General features: G+C 44.9%; 1 protein-coding gene across 3 annotated transcripts in view; it reads left to right on the top strand.

Annotated features, from left to right (window-relative positions):
* Positions 1 to 26,562, top strand: part of DCAF8 (DDB1 and CUL4 associated factor 8) — a 470,600-nt gene that overhangs the window by 77,771 nt on the left and 366,267 nt on the right. For all 3 annotated transcript variants that reach the window (XM_086947619.1, XM_086947617.1, XM_086947618.1), the window contains 2 exons: positions 11,117 to 11,257; positions 11,699 to 11,793. In XM_086947619.1, coding sequence (XP_086803745.1) covers positions 11,117 to 11,257; positions 11,699 to 11,793 — 236 coding nt within the window. The remainder of the gene's footprint in view (positions 1 to 11,116; positions 11,258 to 11,698; positions 11,794 to 26,562) is intronic.

Here is a 26,562-nt window from a genome sequence, read left to right as displayed (position 1 = left end):
ATTTTTCTCCTAGAGTTGGCATCATATGCTTTCCTGCAATGGCGCTGCTTTGCTTGCATGTTTTCAGCAACCTTATTGTTATTTTCTTGATTTTGGCAGCACAGCACTCTGTAATTATAGCAGCCGCACACCTTTATTTTCCGTGCAACTTGCTCCTTATAATCTGTTACTTTATTTTTTTACAAGCACGGCACGCTTTAACTTTAGCGACCGCTCCCCTTTCTTTTCTTTTTCTTTTTGTAGGCAGTACTGCTTATTGCCGTAGCATGCCTTTATATTCCTTGCAACTTGCTCACCGGGTAAAATCGATCTCCCTGACAACATTTACAGAACAGGAAGTAATGTTTCTACAGTCCCATGGGAATGAGGTGAGCATTTCCTTAAGGGAGTTCAAGTGGTAATGTTGGCGTTCTCTCTCCCTTTCTTTCGGCATTATTGCTAGAGTAAATCTTTGGTTAGCACGAGAATCTGTATTGACGTCACTCTAACTGTACTTGTACAAGGACACCATAAAGTCAACATAGGTTATAGTGCTTTCCTTACGCAAACTTTAATTGGTATAATCGAGGCGCTGCAATTCTGCACATTTAGTGTTGTCACTGACCTCTGAATCACTGCACCCGGTAGAAGTCGGGCCCTGCAGCTTCGATTTGAGCATGCCTGAAGCTGCAGGCTAATCAATCAATCAATCAGGTTTGTAAAACGCAAGCTATTCACCCGGGAAACAAGTCTCAAGGCGCTGAGGGATGCGGGGTTGTGGGGGGGGGGGGCAGGGGTCCGCTGATCCTGTAGGATCATTGAGTTCCATCGAAAAGCCAGGTCTTGAGGGTCCTTTAGGAACATGGGAGTGATGTGGTCTGTCAGACCGGGAGGGAGTTCCATGCCTCGGCCGCGAGGAGGGAGAAGGAGCGCCCTCCTGCTCTGGTGTTCTTGATCTGCGGTATCGTTGCGAGAGAGAGCTGAGCCGAGCCGAGAGCACTGGGGAGCGTGTAACATGAGGCGTGGTTCAGGTTGGTGGGTCCGGTGTTATGGACGGCCTTGTGTGCGTGGGTGAGAAACTTGAAGGCAATTCTCTTCTCGACAGGGACCCAGTGTAGGGTCCGTAGGTGTTAGCTGATGTGGCAGTGGTGCTGTAGGTTGAGGACAAGTCTGGCGGCGGCGCTCTGGACAATCTGGAATTTGCGGGTGAGGTTCTTGTTGATCCCAGCATAGAGTGCGCTGCCGTAGTCAAGTCTGCTACTGATGAGGCTAAGAACATTTCCAACGCGGGATCCATGCCAGAGAGCTGCATTTAGAATATTTCCTGACTAACAGGCTGTATTTGGGAACCGATCTTTTAGAAAAATCTTTCTGTCTTTATTTTTTATACATGGACTTAAGTAAAAAAAAAATGACTTGTCTAAGAGTCCTCCTTTTTTAGCGGTTTTCCGGACGTAAACATTTTTAGGTCGAGCCTAGTGGCAGCGCTTGCGTTGCTAGCTATGTGAAGCATGCTGTATTGGAGTATGCATCCCCACTTTTGAGTACAGTATAGTGGATGGAAATCCTCCCAAGCCCTTCAAGAGAGGGTTAAACTCACAAGCTGCGTGTCATCTAGGAGTAGTAATAACATATTTTCCAGAGCTGTTTGTTTGATTCCTTACCTGCTCTATTACTACCAGATCCTGCCCACACCTCAGGAACACTACTTGCTCTCTTCCCCTTTTATTTAGAGCTCTCCGGTATCCTGATATACCCAGGATTCCTCCCTGCAGGCAGGAGTCAGGAGACAAAAAAAGCATCTGCTGTGCAATAGTTTTCACAATTACGCAAGTTTGAGCTATTGGCATTGAAAATGACAATGTTTTTTATTTATGTTTTGGTTTTTAAAACCTAAATAAAAGGGATTGTCATTAACAATGCCAGTAGCTTAAACATACGTAAATTTGAGACCTATTGCATTGCAAATGCTTGTTTTTTTGTCTTAAGTTTTCATTTTGCCCTGTAGTTGAGCACTTGAAAACACTGCACATAGTATACTTCGGGCACTTTGCCTTGCAGTCTTTTCTCTGAATGGAAGATCACGGAGCTAAACTTAGCTGTATGGAAATGTAGCGCTTTCACACACAATGCGGGCGCCTCTAGGCAGATAGAATTGGGAAGTGCTGCTGTCTTATGGCTCTGCCTGTCCTGTGCCTGACCCAATTGTTCTCTTTTATGTTTATTACTATGTTGCGTTTTTTGGGAAAAACGATGGCAACTGATGTTTTCTTCTTCTGTCATTGATACAAGTATTAAATCATAGTATGACTACATGATGTTCACTGAGTTGATACGATTTGCTAGCTATAGAAATTAAATATTCTATCAAAGTGAGCAATTTTCTTAATCATATCAAGCTATTAGAATGTCACTTCATAAGTGGCTTTTGTAAATTTCTGCCTTGTGTGTGTTCCGAAGCTGAGGAAAACATAATTTGCGTTTTCACACGAGTTTAGGATCGCCTTGTGATTAATAAAAAATAAATTGATAGTGATTCTTCATGGTGCATTAGCTCACAAAAAATTGGCGATCTGGATGGATCCCGCCAATCCTTTACCCCTCTCGGAACTTCTTCTCTAAAGACTGGCTTCCAAAAAAAAAAGCATGTGTAGAAATTTCCATTTAGGCGAATTCTAGCTTAGCTACATAATAATGAATTCAGGAGGCAAAATAAAGAGTTTTAACTTACTAACCATCCAAAGGTATTTGAAGTTTTTCCTTTGCAGTTTTACGCATTTGCCTGAAGCAGATGAAATAGCTCACACCATTGTGCCATACATAAGCCTTGTTCATTAATAGATCAATTTTTAGTGTGATAAACCATGTTCTTTTAAACTTCATCAACGTCTCTCTGCTCACCTTACAGACATTATATAGTAGGTGGACCATTTAGTTCCATACACCACAGGGCAACATAATTATTGATCTTCAGCACAGTTTTCTGCTCATTGTGGCCCTCCTGAATATTGGTTGATTAGTTCCTTATGTACGGTGCAGTGTAATCCACCAATGAATTTGTGTGTTGTCATTGTGGCTAACATTGCATCAAAATATGAACAGCTTTCTCTCTAACGATCCCTTGTCTGTGGACTTCTCTCTAAATCCATCTGCAAGAATAGAGCAGTCAAAGGCATGCCATAAAAATACTTGTATGAGGCATGTGTGCTGAAGATACACATGCTTTGCATACTCCTGCAATCTAGTGTTGGGTCCAGATGCTTGCAAATAGTTTTTCTTCGAAGAAGTCTTTCCTAGTCATGAGGTAAGGTGATTCCTCCTTTCGGTGATAGTGCGCATGGACTCCATTGTTAGATTGTTTTTTCCGCCATCGCTTTCGGACGTGTATTGCTGCACTCCGATTTGAAGCATTCTTCGGGTTCCCCTCAATGCGCAGTCCTCTCTACCCTCAACGGTATTGTTTTGTACGTGTTTCCCACTTCTCCACGTATCATTTCGGTCAACTGATTCTACTTTTCGATTGGAAATCTTTGTGGACGGACTTCGGGACTAACCGCGTCGGATTAGCTCTCCATCGATGGAACGGACACCGTTCAAATTCTGCCCTCAGTGCCATGTGAAGTATCCGCACACTGATTCTTACAGGTTGTGTAACTTGTGCTTATCTCCGGAGCCCAGGGAAGAAGACTGCAACGGTTGCAGATCGTTTCGATCGAAGAAAACTTCGCAGTTGTCGAGCTCGACGTAGAGATACAGCGTCAGAGCATCGAAGACATGCTGAACATCTTTGGTGAAGATTCCCTTCAAAAAGATGTTGAGGCATCAGCGGCAGAGGAGAATGAAGCCTTCTCCATGCAGGACTCCGAGAGCTGGACCTCGACGCCGAAGAACTGCAACAGGGACAAGGTGACGGGAGTACAGGAGACCCCTTGCCCCTTAATCACTCACAAAAAGCACAAGGCTTCTTCACCACCTCTGCCTTCTGGCCAAGGTCGGCACCTGGACGACGTTTCTGCCGCCCCGCCTCCAGGTTCGGCTCCAAAACAGTCAAGCCTTACAGCTCGGTACCTAGTCGACAAAAAGTCCTCATCGGAGCTGAAGCACTCCGGTTCCAAACAGAAATCCATCTCGGAGCCGAAGCCCTCCGGTTCCAAACAGAAACCCATCTCGGAGCTCAAATCCTCCATGCCGAAAGCCAAGCAGCCTTCGGAGCCAAAATCTTCCGTACCGAAAGGCCAGCACATGCCAGCCAGAAAGCAGCGGTGCTGAAACCAAAAGTTGTTACTTCGGATCCGACTTCAGACATTGTTCCACCGAAAACAGATCCCAAGCTAAAGACACTATATATTAACCCTGAGACTGGTCATATTCATACTAAGCTGCCTCAAACATAAGCTTCCTGATGAGGACACTCTGTACAAGATCCCTTTAAAGAGGAAATCCGTTGATACCAGCCCTTTTCATCCTCTACCATCATCCCCTCTACCACCCCCTTTTCCAGCTTCAAATCCTTTGCAGATCACACCTCCGGATTCTCCACAATCTCACCATGATGACGATGATGTTGATGATGGGGATGTTGTATAATCCATGAACGGATTATACAATTGATCCTCCAGCAGATAATGGCACAGACCTTTATCCAGCCAAGCCATCTCCTCCAGACGACAATGTATCCCACCAGAAACTCCTTGCCAGGGCTGCACAATATCATAGGGTGACACTGCACAAAGAATCATTAGAAGAAGATTTTTTGTTTGAGACCTTAGGATCCACACATAGGTCGTCACAAACACTTCCTATGCTTAAGGGCATAATAAAACACGCTGAAGAAATTTTAAGGACCCAGTATGAGCATCCATCTTGACTCCTAGGGTTGTCAAGAAGTATAAAGCCTCCCCAACAGACTCAGTATTTATCAAGGGGCAGTTGCCACTAGATTCACTGGAAGTGTCTAATGCTCGTAAGCGACCTAATTCTCAAACATCAGGGGATTCTCCTCCACCAGATAAGGAGTCTAAGTTAATAGACGCTTCTGGCAAGCACATAGCTGGTCAAGCTGCAAATCAGTGGATCATTGCAAATACACAGGGCCTTCTAGCCAGGTATGAAAGGGCATACTGGGATGAAATGGAGCAATTGCTTCAATATCTACCAGACGAGCATAAAGCTAAAGTGCAGGATTTAGTAAAGGAGCATAAGCTGATTTCAAATTCCTCCATAAGGTGTGCTCTAGAGGTTGCTGATACTGCGACTAGAAAGGTTGACACTAACATTTTGCTTATGAGACATGCTTGGTTAAGGATCTCTGGGTTTAAGCCAAAGGTCCAACAATCCATTCTTAACACACTATTTGACAAGAAACCTCTTTCTGGTCCTGAAGTAGATCAGGCATTAGAAAAAATAAAAAAGGACACTGTAGTGGCTGAGTCCATGGGAGCGCTCCAGTCTCCTTCAAACAGAGGCTATTTTCGTCAATTGTTTTACTGAGGGGGTCTAAAACCACATCCTCAGACAAGAATACCTCCACCTCCAAAGGTAACATCCAGTTCTCTCCCTCACAAGACTTTTTTTGAGGAGGTTATACAGGGAACAACTTTAAAGGTAGCAGTAAGCTAAAAAGCAGTGATTCACCCACGCTTCCCCCGACTATACCACACCTGTCGGGGAAGACTTCAACAATTTCTCCCGATTTGGCAATCTATTCCAACAGACAAATGGGTGATTTGAATTATCCAGCATGGTTATTGCCTGGAGCAGCAATCCTCCAAACATTTCACCTTGACCTCACAAATAGTCTCCAGAATACCTACAATTGCTCGAACAGGAAGTGCAATCTCTCTTACTGAAAGGGGCTATAGAGCCGATTCCAACACAGTACCAGGGCTCGGGGGTTTACTCTCTGTATTTTCTCATTCCCAAAATGGACGGTTTTCTAAGACCTATTCTGGATCTCAGAGTAAAACCATTATATACTGTCAGTACACTTTAACATGGTGACCCTTCAACAGTTACTTTCACTTTTACAGAAGGCAGAATTGATGTCTACTCTAGACTTAAAAGGCGCATATTTTCATGTTCCGATTCATCCGGCTCATCTCAAATACCTCAGATTTGTGATAGCAGGGAAACTTTACCAATTCAAAGTACTTCCCTTCGGAGTGACTACAGTGCCCAGAGTATATACCACATGTCTGGCAGTAGTCGCGACTCATCTCAGAAGACCTCATATTCACGTCTTTCCCTATCTAGATGACTCGCTCATCAAAGTGAGCACTTAACAAAACTGTCTACATCACAAACAGATCACAATGGACCTACTTCATCAACTAGGCTTCATGGTCGATGCACAAAAATCTCACCTGTATCCGTCACAGATGCGGTCTTACCTAGGAGCCACTCTAGACACAGTCAAAGCTCTAGCCTCTCCCAGTGTAGCCAGAATTCACAATGTTCAGGCTATCATACTACAGTTTTAGCTCAACCAAGCCTTACCAGCCAGAGTGTTCATGCAACTGCTGGGAATGATGGCATCCTGCATCGCAGTTGTACCCCATGCAAGACTTCACATATGTCCCCTACAAGAGTGCCTGGCATGTCAGTGGAAACAGTCGCAGGGTCATTTAACCGATCTAGTGTTGGTAGACGGCCGTACCCATTGCTCCCTGCAGTGGTGGAACATACAAAACTTAGCAAAAGAATGGCCTGTCATCGACCCTATTCCACAGATCGTTCTGACAGCAGACCCATCTCTGACAGGTTGGAGTGGTCATCTCCAATATTACACAATGCAAGGCCTGTGGAGCAACAAACGCCAGAGCCTCCACATCAACTATCTAGAGCTTCTTGCAGTTTTTCTAGCGCTCAGTTTTTCAAATTAATGTCATAGGCAAAATTGGCCTAGTCTGAACAGACATGACAGCAATGTATTATGTGCAAAAGCAGGGGGACACCCGCTCTCCAACTGTCAAGACTCGCTCAAGCCATTTAGAATTGGGCGAGCCATCACAAGATTTAGCTTCTGGCAGAACACATCCCAGGAGTAAACAATCAAATTGCCGACCTTCTCAGCAGGAGGAGACAGCAAATTCACAAGTAGGAACTTCATCCCTAAGTTCTCCTTCCCTACTTTCAACAATGATTCCTACAAATAGACTTGCTCGCCACAGCAGAAAACGCAAAATGCCCAGAATTCGGCTCCAGGTTCCCAAACCCGCTCTTAAAGGGCAATGCCCTATGGATGAACGGGTCCGGGATAGTTGCCACAAGCATTTCTGCCTCTCCCGCTCATTCTGTGTCTGGTTCGGAAGGCAAACATCCCTCACACTAATTCTAGTAGCTCCCAAATGGGACCCGTCTGACATGGTACACCCATCTGTTGGAGCCGACACTAGTTCCACATCAAAAGCTGCACCTCGCCTCCAGTCTCCTCGCACAGAACCATGGAGAAGTCCAACATCTAAATGCCAAAGATCTGAACTTTGCCATCTGGTTCCTGAAGTCATAGAGTTTGGTTATTTAAATGTATCACCAGTCTGTATAAATATTCTAAAAAAAGCAAGAAGGCCTGCCACCAGAGATTTCTATGTAGCAAAGTGGAAAAGATTTGTTGTATACTGCAATAACAACAAAATCAATCCTTTAGATGCTTCTGTACAAAACATTATCTGTTACACTTACAGCTTATACATCTATTCGTTTGCACCTTGCAGCGGTAACTGCGTATTTGCAGAAGAGGCAACATTTGTCACTATTCAGAGTTCCAGTAATCAAAGCTTTAATGGAGGGTTTGAAGAGAGTAATACCACCTAGGATTCATCCGGCTCCAGTTTGGAATCCCACCATTGTTCTCACAGGGCTCATGGGTCCACCTTTTGAAACATTCTGCAAGTGCCCCTTGCAGTTTCCCTCATGGAAGGTGAGGAGAGTTGGTGAGCTACAGGCATTAACCTTAGAAGAACCCTCCTTTCAGCTACACAAATACAGGGTAGTTCTACTTGTCAACCCAAAATTCCTCCCCAAAGCGGTTTCTGCTTTTCATATAAACCAATCGTTTGAGTTACCAGTCTTTTTTCCTCAACCTGATTCTGTAGCAGAACGTGCTCTTTACACGCTTGACGTTAAAAGAGCTTTATTGTACTACATAAATAGAACAAAAGACTTTCACAAAACAAAACAACCGTTTGTTGCATTTGTTCAACCTCACAAAGGCAATCCCATCTCTGATTCTGGTATTGCAAGATGGATTGTTAAATGCATTTAAACATGCTACGCTGAAGCTAAAAGAACTTTATCCATACCCCCTAGAGCGCATTCTACTTGCAAAATAGAGGCTTCTGCGGCCTTTTTTGGTAACATTCCTCTAGTTGACATATGTAAGGCAGCTACATGGTCTACACCACACACATTTACCGAACACTATTGTGTAGATGTGTTGTGTAAATGTGTTGGCACGTCAACAAGCTAATGTAAACCAAGCAGTACTTAAAACACTATTTCAAACAACTGCAACATCTACAGGTTATTACAAACAACAGAAGAGTGCCCACTTAAGGGTACAGATGTCCAGCACAGAGACAAGGAAAGTTTAATCTACCTGAATAGGAATTTCCCAGGGATTCTTTTTAAGCCCTCACTCACCACCCTGGGTGGTGACATGCTTCATCATTGGGCCCACCAGGAGAAACCGAGTGCCTCCCTGGTGTGCTGCGACGCCAGGTTACTGCGGAGCGGGGTTTTTTTGTGACAAAATGTGCAAAAAAGTGAGTTATATTAAAAAATACCAGCAGCTTTTACCACACAAAAACTTTATTCCGTGGTTAGCTGGGTATTGGTTAAAAGTATGTGTAGGGAAATATACCAACTAGTGTGTTGGGTGTTTTCCCCTTATGAATTACAACGGGGTCAACACGTTTCTGCCCTTTAAGTGTACGTATGTTACTGGGCATTCGTCAGGACCATGTAATTGTGTACCTCGGTGGTATAGGCACGCTAAGGCCTACCCTAGCCAGAGGACGTGAAAGTTAAAAAACAGAATTATGTGTCAAAAAAAGGGTGCAAAAAGAACAAACCAAAAAAGGGGGTTCGAACTAAATTTAGCGAACCTGTGGTCTGCAAAAGATTGACAAACACACATGAAAAGACAAAACATAAAGGTTACTGAGTGGACTGGAGCGTCTTTCTGCTACTACTGTATACGGAGTTCTGTGCTTGGACTAAGATGGAAAAGCGTGCCCCGGGTGAGATTTATAGGTATTTTAAGCCTGAAGCAGTGAAGGCCAGGCTGTCACAGGGCATCCAGCTTATCAGCAAAAAGAACGGTCGCAATGCAGACAACGTACCATTCGTGCTAGTGTGATCAATGCGTCCAGAAAGCGGGACTGGTGACTATGTTGGACCCTAGCGGTTCAACCAGTATCTACAATTTAAAAGGAATAAAAGAATAAAAAAATAAAAATGGCAAATTTCTCACTTGTATGTTAAAAGATCCACACCTCATGGGTCTCGGGAGGGGGGTGGTGGCGACAGTGGCACACCCTAAAAGGGTGAAGAGACACAAACTTACTTTAGCGATTTGAGCGATATTGGGATTACTTAGCTTGGTGTTAGGCAGGGCCTGATGGTATAAGCAGAGATCCTTACGCCCGCAACGCCAAACACCCGCTAGGCACCTAGCGCTCTCCTCGAACCGGACCCCGTGGATGGGTGTCCGGATAACGAATGGCATAGATATACTCTCTCCCAGGTAAAGCGCGCGGAGTTGGGCGTCGCTTCCCGGGGAGGTAGGCGTGTCTGAGGTTAGGGGTGTGCCCAATCGCAGTCACGGACGAGAACGAGTCTTGGAATACAAGCCCTCGCGTTGTTATGGTGAGCGATTTGACGCGTGTGTGTCAGTAGCCCGGTTTGAAAAAACGTCAAACCAAGGTTAGTGGAACACACAAACATTCGCGTTGTCATGGTGAGTGATTAGTTAATGTCTTACAGTGACAGAAAGCTTGTTCGTCGTAGACCATTACTGTTGTAAGACTCTAAACACACAGAGAAACTCATTGAGAGCAGGGAGTCAGAACTCTGAATGAGGAGGTTGTGGAGATCACGAGTGATGGATCAAAGGATCGAGGCAGGCTATCGTTTGAGAACAGATGACCATGGGATCTGGTCGTTTAACCCATTAATGTGGGTACCTAACCTATAGACCCACCGTTGCTCTTTTTCGAAGAGAATGTTGGTGGTATTTCTCTCCGTGGTTACTTGCTCGATTATTGTCCATCTTAGATCATTGGGCGTATGGTGTTGTTGGAGGAAGTGTTCGCTCATACATCTACAGGTTAGCCACCACTTTGGGAGTATACTGCTTTGTAGTCTATGCAAAGCATGTGTATCTACAGCACACATGCCTAGAAAAGATAATGGTACTTACCCAGTAAGCATCTGTTCTTGGCAATTAGAGCTGTAGATTCACATGCGCCCAACCGCCTCCCCGGGTACCTTTTAGTTGTTGCAGTTCTTTATTATACATTTGTACGCATGGACATCTCTATACTACACTTGCTTACTCCAATCTTACCCTCCTCCTGGAAAACAATCTAATAATGGAGTCGATGCCCATGTGCACTATCACCGAAAGGAGGTGTCACCTCACTTCGTGACTAGGAAAGACTTCTTCAAAGAAAAACTATCCACAAACATCGGGACCCAACAGCAGGAGTATGAAAAGCATGTGAATTTACAGCTCTACATGCCAAGAACATATGCTTACTGGGTAAGTAACATTATCCTCTCTTCATCTGCTTTGAGTGTCCCTCTCTACCTTGTAGCAATGATGCCTTGCAATAACTTTGCGCTGATATACTATTCAAATCATGACATCAAATTAATAATGCTCTGATGTTTCTAGGCATTATAGCTTTCCAAATCTGTGATGCTATTGTAAATGCTTCTCTCTAAGAGGTAGCTGGCATCTATTGTTATTATTACAGTAATATCCTTATGCTTGGTTTCCTTCCCAACCTTAGATGTGAGGACATGAAGTGCAGAGCTGTGAGGATATGAAGTTCAGAGCTGTGAGGATACTAGTTATGTATTTTTCTATGATTTACATCATTGGGTAAAATAATTTTTTCCATTCGTTCTGTAGGCAAAGTTCCTTCCTAACAGTGGGGACTCCACGCTAGCCATGTGTGCACGGGATGGGCAGGTACGGATTGCCGAACTATCTGCCACCCAGTGCTGCAAAAATACAAAGAGAGTGGCACAGCACAAGGGAGCCTGCCACAAGGTTAGTAAAATGTTTTCAGTCTATTGTTACAGTCACCAGTATATATTTTTAGTTTTTGAGATTTTGTGGAAAGTAGATTTACTAATAACAGTTCATTTTAAACGTTCACGCTTTAAAGCTTGATTTAATGGCACAAAGCAAAACACACGAAAGCGAACTTTGTGCATGTAAAAAACGTTCATTGTTTTATACTGATCGTCGTACTTGACTACAAGCTATTGCTCATGTAGATTATAAAACATTATTTGGGAAGGGAGGCCTTTAAAATCGTTTTTCTGCATTAACTATAAAGCATTAAAGTGATGTCAATGAGTGGGTGTTGCAGAAGGTAATAAGCATGACAAAAAATACAAATGAGTGACAATGACTCTTCAATTGAATTAATACTTAATTTCTGTTTTCTGACTTGCCAATTACCAACATTTCTTTGTTCTCTGGCAGCTTGCACTAGAACCTGATTCCCCATGCACTTTTTTGTCTGCTGGTGAAGACTCTGTTGTTTTCTCCATTGATCTTCGACAAGATCGGCCTGCTTCGTAAGTTAACAGTTCCTAGTAACTTTTCTGAAGGAGAGAAGGAAAATATTTTTATGAATGTCTCACTCTTATGCATGTTAAGATAATTTTCTGCTCTACAACAGCGAAACCTATAATTGGCGCTTGCTTACAGGTGCCAGGTAACTAAAATTCAGTGAATCGGGGAATCTTCATTGATGATCAAGGACAATTAATAGTTACACATGTCTGTTGTATTCTGGAGCACTTACTCAAAGAGACAGTCTTGTCTTTCAAATACGTCTGTGCACAAGCACATTTCTCTTGAAAGATTGCTGCTGCCGATTGTTAATTTGAACTCTTTTTCTCAGGTACCAGACTGGAATTTAATTGTTCTAGCATGAGCAAATCACTGGTGGTAGGTGGCCTTTTTTACTGATGAACTGACAAAGGAAAGTGTGTTAAAAAAAAGTCAAATGCACTACTGGAGCTTGAGACATCAGTGTGTAATATTTCCGATGCTAGCGTAGTAATGGTATCTGGAGCAGTCTTGTTTTCTTAATCCCATTTTTAATAGGTTCACCCCTTCTTTTTTTTAGGAGATACCGCTGTGAGAAAGTGGCTCTATAAATACTGGACTAGAATGAAGTACAGTGTGTATAGAGTCCACCAACCCCAGAGGTATAACCGAGGCTAAAGTCAGAACTAACCTTACTCTCCAAAGTGGTAGCTTAGTCGAGCAGTAACTCAGTACCAGAGGACTGTGTAAAGCATTTGTTATACACACTCAATCAGCAAAAGGTTGCACACACTCAAGGACTGAACTCCAGGCCAATTGTTTTTATATCCACAGATATAGTTGTTTTATTTTTAGAACCAACAGTTATAAAAATATCTTTTTCTCGTTATGAGTACTCTCATGTAATTACTTTGCAAAGGAGCAATAAAGTTTGTGCACACAGTGAATACAGTACTGGTAGTAAGCAACACAATCCTAAATCACACTATAGCATTGAGCCCAAAGGGTTTTCTACATTTAAGTACACTTGATTACTATGCAGATTACTTTGGTAGGTCCAGGAGTAGATCATAGATTCAGTCCTGGGGTCTAAGCTGAAACCAGATTAGCAAAAACGTTTTAGTTACTGTAGTGAATTTTCATGAATATAAAGCTGTTTTAAAAGTTCACACTTGGAAACTTTTCAATGAAAATCTGACAATGTTATTCAATGGGAGAAAATTCAGAATGCAGGTAAAGTACGACCGCGTTACTTTTGTAATCCAGCACTGGTCTCCTAGGGCCAGCACTGGGGTCTTAACTTAGAACAGGTTGGTAATTGCGTTTCAGTATTTCGTAGGATTTTTAAAGAATATCTCAAGTTTGCAAAAGTAGACAGAAGACATTTCATAGAAAAGCAGACAATGGGTTCCTATGTAGAAAATACAGATTACTAGTAAACCCGGTTAGGATTACTTTTGCGGTTCAGTACTGGGCTGAAAGGTACAGTACTGGCTTCTCCCCTGATCACAGGTGAGTACTTCAGAATTCGGAGTTTGGCTGATTTGATATGAATATTTTCAGTTTTCAAAACTTCACACGTAGAAAATTTTCGATTCAAAATTTGTCAAAGTTATCCAATGGCAGGTAAGTGAGTTACCGGTTTCCAGGTGAGTACTTGGTTGGTGAAGTTAAGGTTCTGGGCATAGACTCAGGGGTCGCCCAGGGTCAGGTAAGTACAGTTAGTTCAATCCCAGCGGCACAGGGGCAGCCGGGTGCAGAGGTAGGTAGGCCCAATGATATCCAATGAGGGGAAGGGGGCCTTTGGTTGGTGGTTGCTGGCTAGCAGGCCACGCGGCTGTGGGAACTGGGCTCTTGATCTCTTGCTCAGGGCAAGGGGGGAAGTAGGATAGGACAAAGGTGGAACAGCCAGCGGCACTCGGGCGGCTGGGTGCAGGGTGCTTTTGAGCCGTCGGGTGCTCAATGTTATCCAATGGGAAAGGTCAAAAGGGAACAGAGGCTGCAGGCTCGGGGGCGGAGACTCTACAGGGGCGACCTGCTCTTCGAGAGGTAAGTTGGGATCTTGGAGCACAGGTAGGTACCCCAAAGGGAGGCACAGGGGGCTGTAGGGCACCGGGTGCAGGGGTGTCTTTGGGTGTCGGAAAAGCTTACCCTCGGCTGGTCGTGGTTGGGGTGGCCCCTGGTTCTGAGTCTGCAGGCGTCGGCTGGTTCGTCGAGGAGGGTCTTTGGGCACTGGACTTCGGGTCCCAGTCGCCGGGGGGGATGTCCTCGTGGTCTTGGTTTGGTTGGACCCATCCCGGGCTCGGCGGGTGCAGAGTGGGCTGGTCCGGAGCTTCCTGGTTGGCACCAGGTGGGTTATTGCAGCAGAGCCTCTGCTGATGGGAGTCCCAGTCTTCAAGAGGGTCAAGGCAGGCAGGTCCTCCGGGTGTACCAAGGTTGCTGTCCACAGGAGTCGCCAGGATTAAGCAGGAGCAGGTTCCAGGGTCGACAGGCGGTAGGTCTGGGGCCAAGTCAGTTGTTGTTGTCCTTTTGTTAGCAGCTGCACGGCGGGTCTTCTTCTTGATCTTCTTTCTTCTTTTCATATCGGGATCTCTGGAAGGAAGGTTCAGGGAGCCCCCTAAATATTGAACTCAGGGGCGTTACAGGTATTGCAAGGACAGGGACCAATGGGTCCAAGTCCTGGGGTGAGTACACCCCCTAGCCTGCTCCTCTCCTGTGGGAGGGGGGCAGGAGCCTAGCTGGGATTGGGCAGGGCTCCCCATCTTCAAGATGGCCGTAGCCCGGGGTTGTGCTTCACCTAGTCTTCCCCACCTGAGGGGTGGGGTTGGCACAGGCTGCCAACCCCCCTTTCCTGACGTAGTTTTTCCCGCCAGTCTTCCCACCAGAGTGGGGGTCAGGACTGGTGGGGGCTGGTTGCTGGGTACAGCAAATGGTCTGGGGAAGCTCACAGAGGCGACATGCCTTTGAAGCTTCCCCCTGCCCATCCTGGGCGAGGAGACCTAGCACCTCGCCCAGGATGTGCATTGTTGCAGGCCAAGTAGAGCGGGGGTCTCCTACCAAGGGGTCCAGCAACATGTCTGCTTGGTGGCAGCCTCTGCTGCCACTCAGCCCAGACGTGGATTGTAGGTTAGGTTTTCAGGGGGCATCTTTAAGATGCCCTCTGGTGCATTTTACATTAAATCCCACACTGGCACCAGTGCGGGTTGGATGTGCTGAGAAGTTTGGTACCAAACTTGTCAGTCTTCAGTGTAGCCATTATGGTGCTTTGGAGTTCGTAATGAGAACTTCCCAGCACCATATACTCTTAATGGCATCACTGCACTTACAGTGCCCAGGAATGGCCCTGGGTACTGTAGGGGCACAGGGCTCATGCACCTGTGCCCACACCTCTGGCATAGGGCACCCAGCTAAAGGGGTGACTGAAGTATGCTAGGGCAGTAGGTTCTGTGGGCATGGTACACAGGGATGTGTGCCATGTCGACTCTTGGTTTAGTTCTGTACTTAGGCACTCAGCCTGCAAAAGCAGTGTGTGGGGGCCAAGGTACAGGGCCCCTGAGGGTGGCACAATAAGGTCTGCAGCCCTCAGGGGTCTTCTCTGGTCACCATGCCCTGGGGACCTAGGGTACCATTTACTAGGGGCTGACAGGTGGCCAGAGATGCCAATTTGGTTTTTAGTTTCAGCACAGTTTTAGGGAAGGAACACAGGCCCTAGGTACCTGGTTGGCAGGAACACAGGGCACACTCAGTCAAAGCACATCAGCAGTTCACAAAAAAGTGGGGGCATACCAAGGCAAGAAAGATGGCACTTTCTCACAACCGCCTACAAATGTTTGGGCTTTAAACCCTACAGATCAAGTTGCAAGCAAAGTCAGTGACCGATTGGCATTCCATTAGTCTTCATTGTTTTGAAAAATTGCATAACCCCATGATTGAGACCTAGGTGCTGTGTTCCCAGGGAAATTAGGGATTAGTGAGCTCCAGTTGTGATAGTTGGAGAAGTTTACAACTGGTGTCCTGGTCTCACAATGCTTTGGACCCCTATTTGAGTTACCAGTTAGCACTTTGCTGTCTTGCTTTTTCTTCAGAATACATGAACAAGACTTCAGAATACCAGGACACGACGTTAACACTTCAAACTAGGATTCCTCACACTTTAGATTACCAAAATACTACATAAACAAAGGTCAACACTCATTTGCCAAGTAAAGAGGAATATTTATTACAGAAAGTACCCATATATCAATTGGCAATAATGCACATGTAAAATAAATGCATATAGTAACGGTATATACACAAGAATAAATGCATAGAAAGAATAAGTAATTAGATCTTGGAATACTTCACTGGCTGTCTGTTTAGCTTTATTATCCTTGCTAGGATGACTGGCGAGTCCGTTGGCAGTCACAAGCAGGGAGGTCTCAACCGGGCACAAAAAGCCCTGGGCAGCACGTTTGCTCCTAGGAAAGTTCCTGTCAAAGCACCAATATGTCTTTGTCTTTATACTCTTTGCCAACACGGACAGATATATATATATATTTTTGAAAACCTTTATTGTGCGAATAGAGGCATACAAATACGGGCCTACAACCAATCAGGCCGGCCACGACACATTATAAACGCACAAGAGTCATCATTGAAGTTCCCCGGCAGTCACCCAGTGGTATACAGGCAAGCAATCAAACATTAAGAGTCCGAGTGTAACCGCTAGAAGCAGTATTAAAGAAGGTTAATTTTATAATATGAGGAAGTATAGCAGGATCAATTGCAACTTTTCGACATCTAAATTCCCATGGCGGACTATATGTAAAGCAGCAATACAAAGGGGCTGTGATAAATGGAAATAATAGCAGCAATTGACAGGAATCAATTTATGGTCGCCCCATTTCAGATCAGTTCCCACCACGGCCCGCCACACACCCGTCACCGCCTGAATGCGAGCTAGCACGGATCAGAAGAATCAGAGCAGCAACGTAATAACCATCTACTATACTAACCCCAGTAAAGAAAGAAAGAAAGAGGGGAGGGGTAGAGATGAGAATGTCAGAAAGAGGGAAAGAAAGAACGCAGCGCCATTGCACTCACCCCACGGCGAGTAAAGCACGCAAAACTGGAGGACCCGCTATCGGGCCAAGTCATGTAAGACATGCTATATGTGCAGTCAGTATCGTGGAAGCGGGAAAGCAACTCCTTCACTATCCGCTAACACTCCAAGGAAGATGCGCGCAGACACAGCGCCCCGATAAAGGGATACAAAAGAGCCATAGAACTAAATGAAAAAGAAGAAAACCAGCAACAGAAAGACCCCATCCCTCCCACACCACCCTGCACCCCTGCAGAAGGCTACGGCCTACTCCCCCAGCAGCGTGCCTGTCGCCCTAAATAGAACCCGAAATATAGAAGAATCAGAAAGTAAGAAAAGAACACAACAGACCAAAAGAAGAAGAAAAGGGAAAGGGAACCAGTGGGAGAGGAGATCTGCAATCGAACAATCAGCTCCTACCCCCCGCCATAACACAGCTGAAAACCACATCAGAGCGAGAAGGACACAACCTCAAATATCAGGAACAGGAAAAGGAATCGGTCATATTGTCACAGCTGCGGGTAGTCCTCATCCACGTAAATTAACCAGTAGTCCGCCGAAGCACTTCTGTCTCACCCCTGCCCTTTCCTAATCATGGCTTTCGTGCGTGATAAGGTGGTAGGTAGCAAACAGTTCGGCATGGAGTACACACAGGATCGAAACAAGGCAGGCCAAGGGTGCAGTCCAGAGGACCCTAGTCTCGGACAGCAAAGCAAGTAGTGGCTGCGGCAGACCAGACTGTCAAGTAGCAACATCAGGAGCAACAAACAGATTGGGTGAGGCCCCGCCGTCCCCACCAGTGAGGTAGCCCCTGCAAGGCAGCCGCGGGACCTCACTAAAGCAGTTCGAATCAAACATCTGCCGGGCTCCCCAGCCAGACCGACATGGGCGGGTCTCAACGTGGGGCCCTCGTTCATGTTCTCTACAGTTGAAACTTCCTGGAGATTCGGGGCCGCTGACATACAATCTCGTAAGTGCACGGCGGCATCACACTCCGCAGCAGCCGAGGGGGCCAAAGCAGCACACACCACCAGTCGAGCCGCACTCATGGGGGACGGGCCAACAGGCATGGCGGCAGAACCGCTATCTCGCGCAACAGCGTCGAAGGCCATGGCCGCATGCAAAGAACATAGGGCGGCCAAGACATCACCAATTGTGGGCTCACACTCACAAGCCTCAGCCATCGTGTGGTTCGACAAACCAGATTCGTCGCCCAAGCAGGTCCGGGACCCGGGGCGCCGGCGGCCATCTTGTCAGTGCAGCAGGGACTCTCCGCTCCTTAACTTCTGGACCGGGCGTTCGAATAAAGCCCACCGGAGTCTCCTCGAACCCCAGCAATGGCAATCTTGGTGCAGAAAGATGGGCCACCAAAAAGCAGGGGTCGCTGGCGCCACCGTCTAACGGGCGCCGCCCGCCGAATCCGGGCGAAGGGCTTCAAGATGGCCGGACAAGGCAACAAAGGGGGGGTACAAGCCTCCTATACGGTCTACCCCCGTCGGAGCCAATAATCCATGCATGATCTCATGATACATACCTGCCTGAGCATTACATTCACTCTATATGAACGAGGCTGAGAAGTATAAGATTTAAGGGAGTGATGAGTGTCAGACACATGGAACAGAGTAACATACAATACCATTTAATAACAAAATCCAATACAATTTAATCACTGAATTTCCAGTCAATGTTTAACCTCACAACAAGAAAAAATATTGAATACACATAAAACTACTAGCAATGCCACTTGAAATGATGATAAAGAATGCCAGAACTTCAAGCTTCCGTCTAGCCAGATCTGACTCCAAAGTCTATTACAGTACATAAACAGTAACATTCCTATTAACATAAATGTCTCTGTTAAATGTGAGCCTCTGGAGATATTTAAAATCACGGATTTGGCTTTGCAAGCATTGAAGCAAGGCTCGGGGCTGATGCCAATTTACTTCAATGAATATGAAGGCATGAAGTGCAAGAGTCGGCCTAAGCTAATGAAAAAAAGGCCATCCCACACAATAGCTAGTTTAACCGTCTTGCAAAAGATATGTTTAAAAGTGGTTGGGATTTCACTTGCTACTTTTCAAGGTGACCTTCTCTGGTTTGTACAGCACATAATTGAGTTTCAGGTACTGGTATAGGCTTAGGTTTCGATGGACCTGCCACGAAACACCCCAGGTCCAAACTCTCACAAACTGGCTAGCCATGAACAGCCTTGCAGGCTGAAGCAGTAAATGGAGTGTTTGGGCAAAGCCTGGTCACAGTCAGCAAGAGTCCATTAGCCCACAGACTAATCAGTAGAGGTCTTCAAAAGGTTTTGGTTTCTGTACCCCAGGACCTTTTGTATCTCCCAAACACACAGATCTTGATTCAAATACTTGAACATACTCAGATGTGGGGCAAAGTGTGTTAATCCAAATATCTTTTATTCACAAGAAAGGGGCAGGACTGCATCCATTCGTGGACGTGCGATTCCTCAACAAATTGCTGATGCTGGGAAATTTGAGATCAAAACTCTGCAAACAGCCCTGCTAGAACTGGTGTGGTTCTTCAGCTTAGGCTTTTGAATCACAGTTACATGTCCTAATGAACACTTATCATGGGGAAGCATCACTTGTAATTCGAAGCGTGCCATTTTGGCTAGCCTCTGTACCATACATGTTTACCAAGGTGATAGGAGTGGTGGTTGTTCTAAGCTTGCAGTGCTAGGGAAATGTTGTTTACCTGTGCTCTAATGCTGGGTTCTGAGGGATGTTGTAGTGAATCATCTTCTGACCAGTCTCTCTGCAACATTCACACTCTTTGTATAAACTTTGTTTTTCAGTCAGCTAGAAGTCCTCTTTCCTTATCCTAAAAGGTTGAATTCCATTCATGAGCACAATCCTGGATGCTCACCAGCCTTGCAATTGTTTCTTTGTCAGTAGAGTCTGGACAGCACACAACTACTGATATAAACATTAACAATCAAGTTGGCAAGATCAATTCTGTGGACCCTGGGCCAGTATGCCTCTTGAATTCTCCTAGATCACAATTGTGGCTGCGAATGAGACCTCTGCAACAGTCTATACGTTAATGGCATCAGCAGTGTTGTCAGTTGAAATACCTAATTTGAGTTCATTCAAAGTTAAATTCCCTTAATTGGTGGAAAGACCCATCCAATCTAGAGGGCTGTCCTGCAAAAAAAATCTTAGACTGTGCCTAATTATATTGCATCTTTGTAAGGTGTAGGAGCTCAGCTATCAAATTTGACCTACAACACTCTGGTCCCCTCAAGAAGTTATTTGCTGTATCTGGTTTTTAGAATTTAGAACAGCCAATTAACGCTGAGATTTTTTTCCCCCACATATATGTGGGATACCGTTTTCAAATGCTAACACACTACAACTCAAATTCAAATAGAGCTTTATTTCGATATAAAATTTCATATCATATCATAAAAGCATGCATTTAAAATACATTGAAAGCACAATACAGATTTCACTATGTATGACAAAAGGCCAGTATCATTACATTTTTGGATGAAGAAAGGGGAAATATTGATCATATTCATAGACAAGAAATACAATAAATACTTTAAAAAAACAAAAAAAACAAAAAAAATTATTTAAGATAATACAGTTCAGAGAGCACTAAGAGTTAAAACATTTTTTAAAAAGATATATACAGTCAATTCATTGAATTTCTACATTTCACCAGTAGTTTCAAAAATTTAATTAGAGTAAAAATTATTTTCGGGGTTTCCATCCTTTGTAGTTTAAAAAACGCCTCTCTACAAGAACGGATACCCCACTCTTTAAGAATTGGTCTTAACAAAATTTTTCTGGAAACATGATAACATTTGCAGAATAAAGTGCAGTGCAAGTTTGATTGGAGGGCCACATCATCACAGGGACAGGGCAAGATTTGTCTCAACCAATCATTACAAGATGGAAATGTGATCAGTCGAAAAAAGGAACCCATTCTAAAACTGGATAAAAGCATTCTAGCGTAACTATTAATATCACTGTTAAGATATAATTGTGGGCCCCGCTCAGGAGTTATATTTTGATGGGCTAGGACAGACTTTTTTAGTTTCTTCGTCTTCCATCTTTTATTCTCCAGATGGTCCATAACCATTTTACCTAGCCCTTTCCTTGATATTGATTCCATGGTGGAGAGGTTCTCGAAAAAGTCTGGATGACCAATGTCACTCATCATATTTTCAACTGTCGATAGCCACTTAACACGCTTAACGCCATCCAATTGTAAACAGTCGGATATGATGTTACGGTTAAAGGCAGTTTCAGTGGTCAGCCAGAGCTTATGCCATAGAAGGATGGGTTCCGTCATAATAATGTCCGAAATGTATGCAAGGCTGAGTTCTATATGTATAAAATAGTTTGGGGTGGATTTTGGTACCCCTAAGAGGTACCGGAGAAAACGATTCTCAGTCCGTTGAATACAAAGTACCGAATCGTTTCCCCAAACCCCTGAACCATAAATCGCCGTAGACGCACATTTGGCTTTATAAATGACAATCAACTCTTTGACAGGTCTTCCACCAATTTTAATTGCAAAGTTCTGCAAGGCACCAATGGCCTTGGAGAAAGCTAATTTTCTCGATAAAATAGCTTGTTTCCAAGTGGATTTACGATGAAAACAAATCCCCAAGTACGGAAATTGATCTGTAATCTCTATTTTTTTATTATCTATGAAGACAGGGCAGGGTATTATCTTTGTTCCCTGTCGACAAGACATAGAGTAAGTTTTACTAATGTTGACCTTCAGTCCCTTGTCCCTCATAAAAAGAGTGAACTTACTGCCCTCTGAGAGCCCAGTCTGGTCTGCGATAAAATTGCGGCATCATCCGCATATAAGAGGATGGGGACAGGGGAGCCCTGCACAACAGGGTAGGAAAGCTGTTAAGGTGATCACCAATTTTATCAATATAGAGTGAAAAGAGCAGGGGTGCCAAAATGCACCTCTGTCTTACCCCCCTCCTAATTGAAAATCTTGATGAGCACTCTCCCTGTTGTCCAAAGCGAACCCTCGCTCCAGCATCTTTGTATAATTCTTTAATAAAATTTAAAATGGAAGGATCCAGATCGAGACTTTTAAGGGCAGCCCACAGTTGTTTGTGTTCAACACAATCAAATGCTGAACTTAAATCTATAAAAGTAATAAAAAGGTTCCCTTTTTTTGCTATGGTGTATTTGGAAATTAAAAGATGTAAATTAAGGCTCTGCTCAACCGTCCCCATACCTTGACGAAAACCATACTGAAAAATCGAGAGGATATTCAATTCCTCAATCCAATTTTGCATACGTTTTAAGATGATACGCCCCGCTACTTTCATTAGAGCATCAATCAATGAAATTGGACGGTAGCAGGATGGGTCGTGCCTGTCCCCTTTTTTAAAAATGGGGACCACTATAACTTCTGACCAAGTTTGTATTAGACCATGGGTATTATCACAGTTCATTACTAAAGCTAACAGGGGGGCCCAGAAATCTAGATTACCTTTAAAAACATTTACTGGTATGGAGTCTGGACCCGGTGCCTTATTGGTCGGGCTTTCTCTAATAGCCAGATTCACCTCTTCACATGAAAAAACAATATCCAACGGAAAATTTTTCACGTGAGATTCGGAGATAGGAGAACGTATAATGCCACCCTCAGGAGCAGTAGATTGTAGCTCCTGTCCATCATACAAATTTTTAAAGTGAGCGACCCAAGTATCCCCATCGATAGCAAGATCTATCATTTCCGGTTGGTTGCCTCGCCAAAAGGGGGCATTTACTGCCTTCCAAAATGCCGTGGCATCTTTATTTCTTGAGGCAGAGATTAGAGTTTCCGAGGCCTTTTGTTTCAAGGCTTTTTCTCTGTTCTTAATAGCCTTGCGATAATTACGTCTAGCCTGTCTAATAGCCTCTATAGATCGCGGGGTGGTATGTAACGCCTTTTTCAGATTTTTTAAAGCTGCGGTACAATGTTTATCAAACCAACCTCTCTTATTATTTTTATTTTTTTTATTTTTTTTGTTAAAACCTTTATTGACATTTCAACCAAAGACAAGTATGGGCCTACAACCCCCAGGGCCGGCCGCTAAGCAGTTAGAGTAACAGAAAGCAATTTTAATCACATGCAGCACCTCGGGGGCAGATTCTCCATGCTAGTATACTCTTGGCCACTGAACAGCACAATTAGGAAAACAGAATATAAACGGTTTTCATTTTATAATATAGGATGGAAGGATCAGGTGCCGAACAATTTCCCAGCAGCGAAAAATGGCAGGCAGAATAGTAAACGTGTCAACAATACACAGTAATCGATCAAGTCAATGGCGCTGAAACAGGAGGTTCAGGATGTGGAGGAATATCACGGTCAATTCGTGCCTGCAGTCCCCTGCCCTAAGACCCAGAGAACACCACGAAAATTGAGGCACAGATGAAAAAGCAGTGATTGATACCAAAGGAAACCCACTGCACTGACCCAAGAAAAGAAAAAGACAAAGAAGGATAAGAGAAGAAAAAAAGAGGCCATAGAAGCAAATTAAAAATGAAAAATCCCCTCCCCCCACCCTGCTCCCCTGCAGATGACTACGGCCCCCCCAGCAGTGTGCCTGTCGCCCGAGAACCAAACCCGAATTATAGAAGAAACAGAGAAAAGGAGAAAGAAAGGAAACCCCACCTAACGGGGAAATGGAGGAGGGCAGTAGTCTATGCGCTCCCGGTCTCTCCCCCCCGCCCTAACCAAGGGGGCCCCCCTAGGCCAACACGAATAAAGTTGTCCACTATACAAAAATACCCCGAGGGGAACCACCAACCCTCCGCCTCAGAATCCGTCTGTTAATGAGGCAGTCCCGTTACCAATAGATCCATCGTAAACAAGTCAACCCGCAATCTCAGCCTTGGCCCCGTCTAACAAAGTTGCAGAGTCCTTCGGATAAGAAAAGCCCCATCCCAGGAAAGACAAAGTTCACTCAGAAGCAGCCGGAGCTTGAGTCGGCAAATGGGAGATGATTAGCAGATCCCAACGCACACGGCTTGCACCAACGATGTCCCTCCCCGCCTCCGAAGCCAAGCATCAATCCATCCGCCATGTTGGGAGACCGACTGAGGAGGGGGTGCGACTCGTTCCGGTACAGATAAAAATGTGAGCCAACAGTGTCCAGGATGGGGGAAGCAGTGAAATGCTCCGATAACTGTAGGACTGATGTTCCCGAGAACGTTGAAGAGTCACCAATCTCAGCACACACGATGAGTACCATTTCTTCGGGGGCAGGCACAGCTTCCAGCACCGGGTCCAAACGCGCCTGTAGGGCTTCCACCAGGGAACAAGTCGGCTGCCGGGTCTCAGAGAGCAAGTCCGGGCTTGCTCCCGGTCCTATGATCCCATCTGTTGCCGTCAGCCAATGATTGACCTGGGCCCTCACCATCGCGTGAAGCGCCGCAAGTTCCGCCATTACCATCCGCAAGGAAGGGCCACATTGAGTCTGTTCCGCCAGGTTCCATCCGGCCGCAGGCATAACGATCCCCATGGAGAGGCGCCCTCTCCGGGGCAGGATACGCCGGGGCAGAAACAAGCCGTGAGGGACGGGCCAGCGGCGCGCAGCAACGCGCGGCGGGACCTCCGCCTCGGGGCACCAGCAGTGCTATTGCCGGGGCTCCGGGCTGGGCCCCCTGCGACGCAGCACCGCGCGCCACCCGTTGCCTCACCTCAGGTACAGCTCCAGGCAGCAGATGGTTGCAAAGTAGTCCAGAGAAATTTTCAAAAGTTCCAGTGACCGGACCCAACCACCCTCAGCAGTCCGTTGTTGTTCACTTTGGACCCGGGTAGACCAGCAATCGAGGCCCCGGCTTCCAGTCTGGGTTAGGCCTCAAAACATTTTCGATGTTACTTCATCCCAGAACATCAGAAAAATCCCGTGAGCACACCATCGGGGTGCCGACTAGTTCACCCACACGAATCCAGGGCAGGAGATCAGGATATTCGACAGGATAAGCGAGCGTAGGACGGAGGTCAGCGGAGCCGGGAGACTACGCGGCCATCTTGGTTGGTGTCGTAGCTCCTCCAACCTCTCTTATTATTAATTCCAGATTTAGGTTGCCCTGTCAATAGGGATTTAAGGGTCTGCTGAATTTTGTGAAAAGAGTCTAATATTTTTTGCGGGTCTTCTAATGGAGATAGGCATATGTTAATCTCCGTACGTCTTTCAGATAATAGATTTCTAAAAAGTGTTTCAGGGATCACTTTATCCCATTTGATAGTATAGCCATTTGTCCGTCCCATGGAAATATGGTGTTGATAGTTAATGGTATTTGTAATCGTTTGTGACCTCTCTATATGTTTTCTTATATTAAACATTAGAGCGTAATGGTCTCCATACACCTCGTCCAATGTTTTCCATAAGGAGAGTAAAGTGGCATGTGATTTAGAAAAAAGGGTAAAGTCAATCACAGAATTTGAGCCTCTTCCATGGAAAGTAGTTTGAAAAGGTAGTGACGGTGAGCATAATTCATTTACAAAATCTAAGTTAAAAAAGAAAAGAAAACTATTTAAACTATCCCCTATTTTTGAATGACTAAAATGATTTGGGATTTCATCCATTATACAATCTAGGCCACAAAGTTCCTTTGGCCCATACTGGCAAATATTGCAATTAAAATCACCCAACCAGGCAATCATACATTCCTTGTTGGTACGTTCTTTCAAAGTGACAACTGCATGAGTTAGGTCATTTAGAACTTGGTTTAAAGCTTCAGGAGCTAAATTATTATAAAAGTTTATTTTGATAAGATTAAGGGAGTTACCCCATCCGATCATAACTATCTGATAGGAATCTTTTGGGATGTGTGTCAGCACAGTTAGTCCACTATTAATACTGAGATATGTTACCAGACCGCCCTTGTTTCTGCCATGATTTGTCGCCAAGGCCGGAGCGTGGAAGGTCTAGTACCCTAGTAAATGCACTAGGTTTAAGGCCCGGGTTTCTTGAAAACAGACGATTGAATGAGTATTCACCATATCCAACCACGATTGTGATGCAATTTTAGTTGCAAGGCCGGCCACATTCCAACTGAGTATGGAATGTACAATATAAGCAGGGGTAGGAGTGGAGGTGTTAGAGAGGACCTCTACATTTATCTGACCACCAGGGATACATTTTTCAGGCAGGGATACAATATCAACGAATTCTTCATTCCCACCGATACCCTCCATGTCACTTGCCGTATAGTTAGTAGGAAAAATTAAGCACTTTCCACTATCCGAATGCATACAATTAGACATCATTGGTGAGGCATCGTACGATGAACCCTCCGCCCCACCCCACTCAACCTTAGTATCAGTGGAAGTGATCTCCATGTCATACACATTCAGCGAACAAAGATTGACATCATTACTAGTCCCACTATTCTCCACTAAGGGAACACAGGTTTTCTCCCACATGTTTATATCTGACTCGGCGGGACTACTTATTAATGGAGAAGTGACAATAGGATGGGCAGTTTTGTTGGCTTCATCTGATGTAGCAGAAACACTCAAGCAATCTCGGGTAACCTCTATATCGAAAGTTGGCTTATCCAGACATTCATTGGAGTCGAGCCCAGAGAGTGGTTCATACAGGTTCTGTAAGGGGATGTTCCAGAACTCATTAGGGTCAACAGGGCGACCAAAATTGGTATTTGGAGGAAAATATCTAGGGGGAAAATGACGTCCAAGAAAAGGGGAAAAATTA

The sequence above is a fragment of the Lissotriton vulgaris genome, chromosome 12 (assembly GCF_964263255.1).
Source record: "Lissotriton vulgaris chromosome 12, aLisVul1.2, whole genome shotgun sequence".
Classification (NCBI taxonomy): Eukaryota; Metazoa; Chordata; class Amphibia; order Caudata; family Salamandridae; genus Lissotriton; species Lissotriton vulgaris.
Note: the sequence above shows the minus strand (reverse complement) of the source record. Positions and strands in the feature narration are given on the sequence as shown.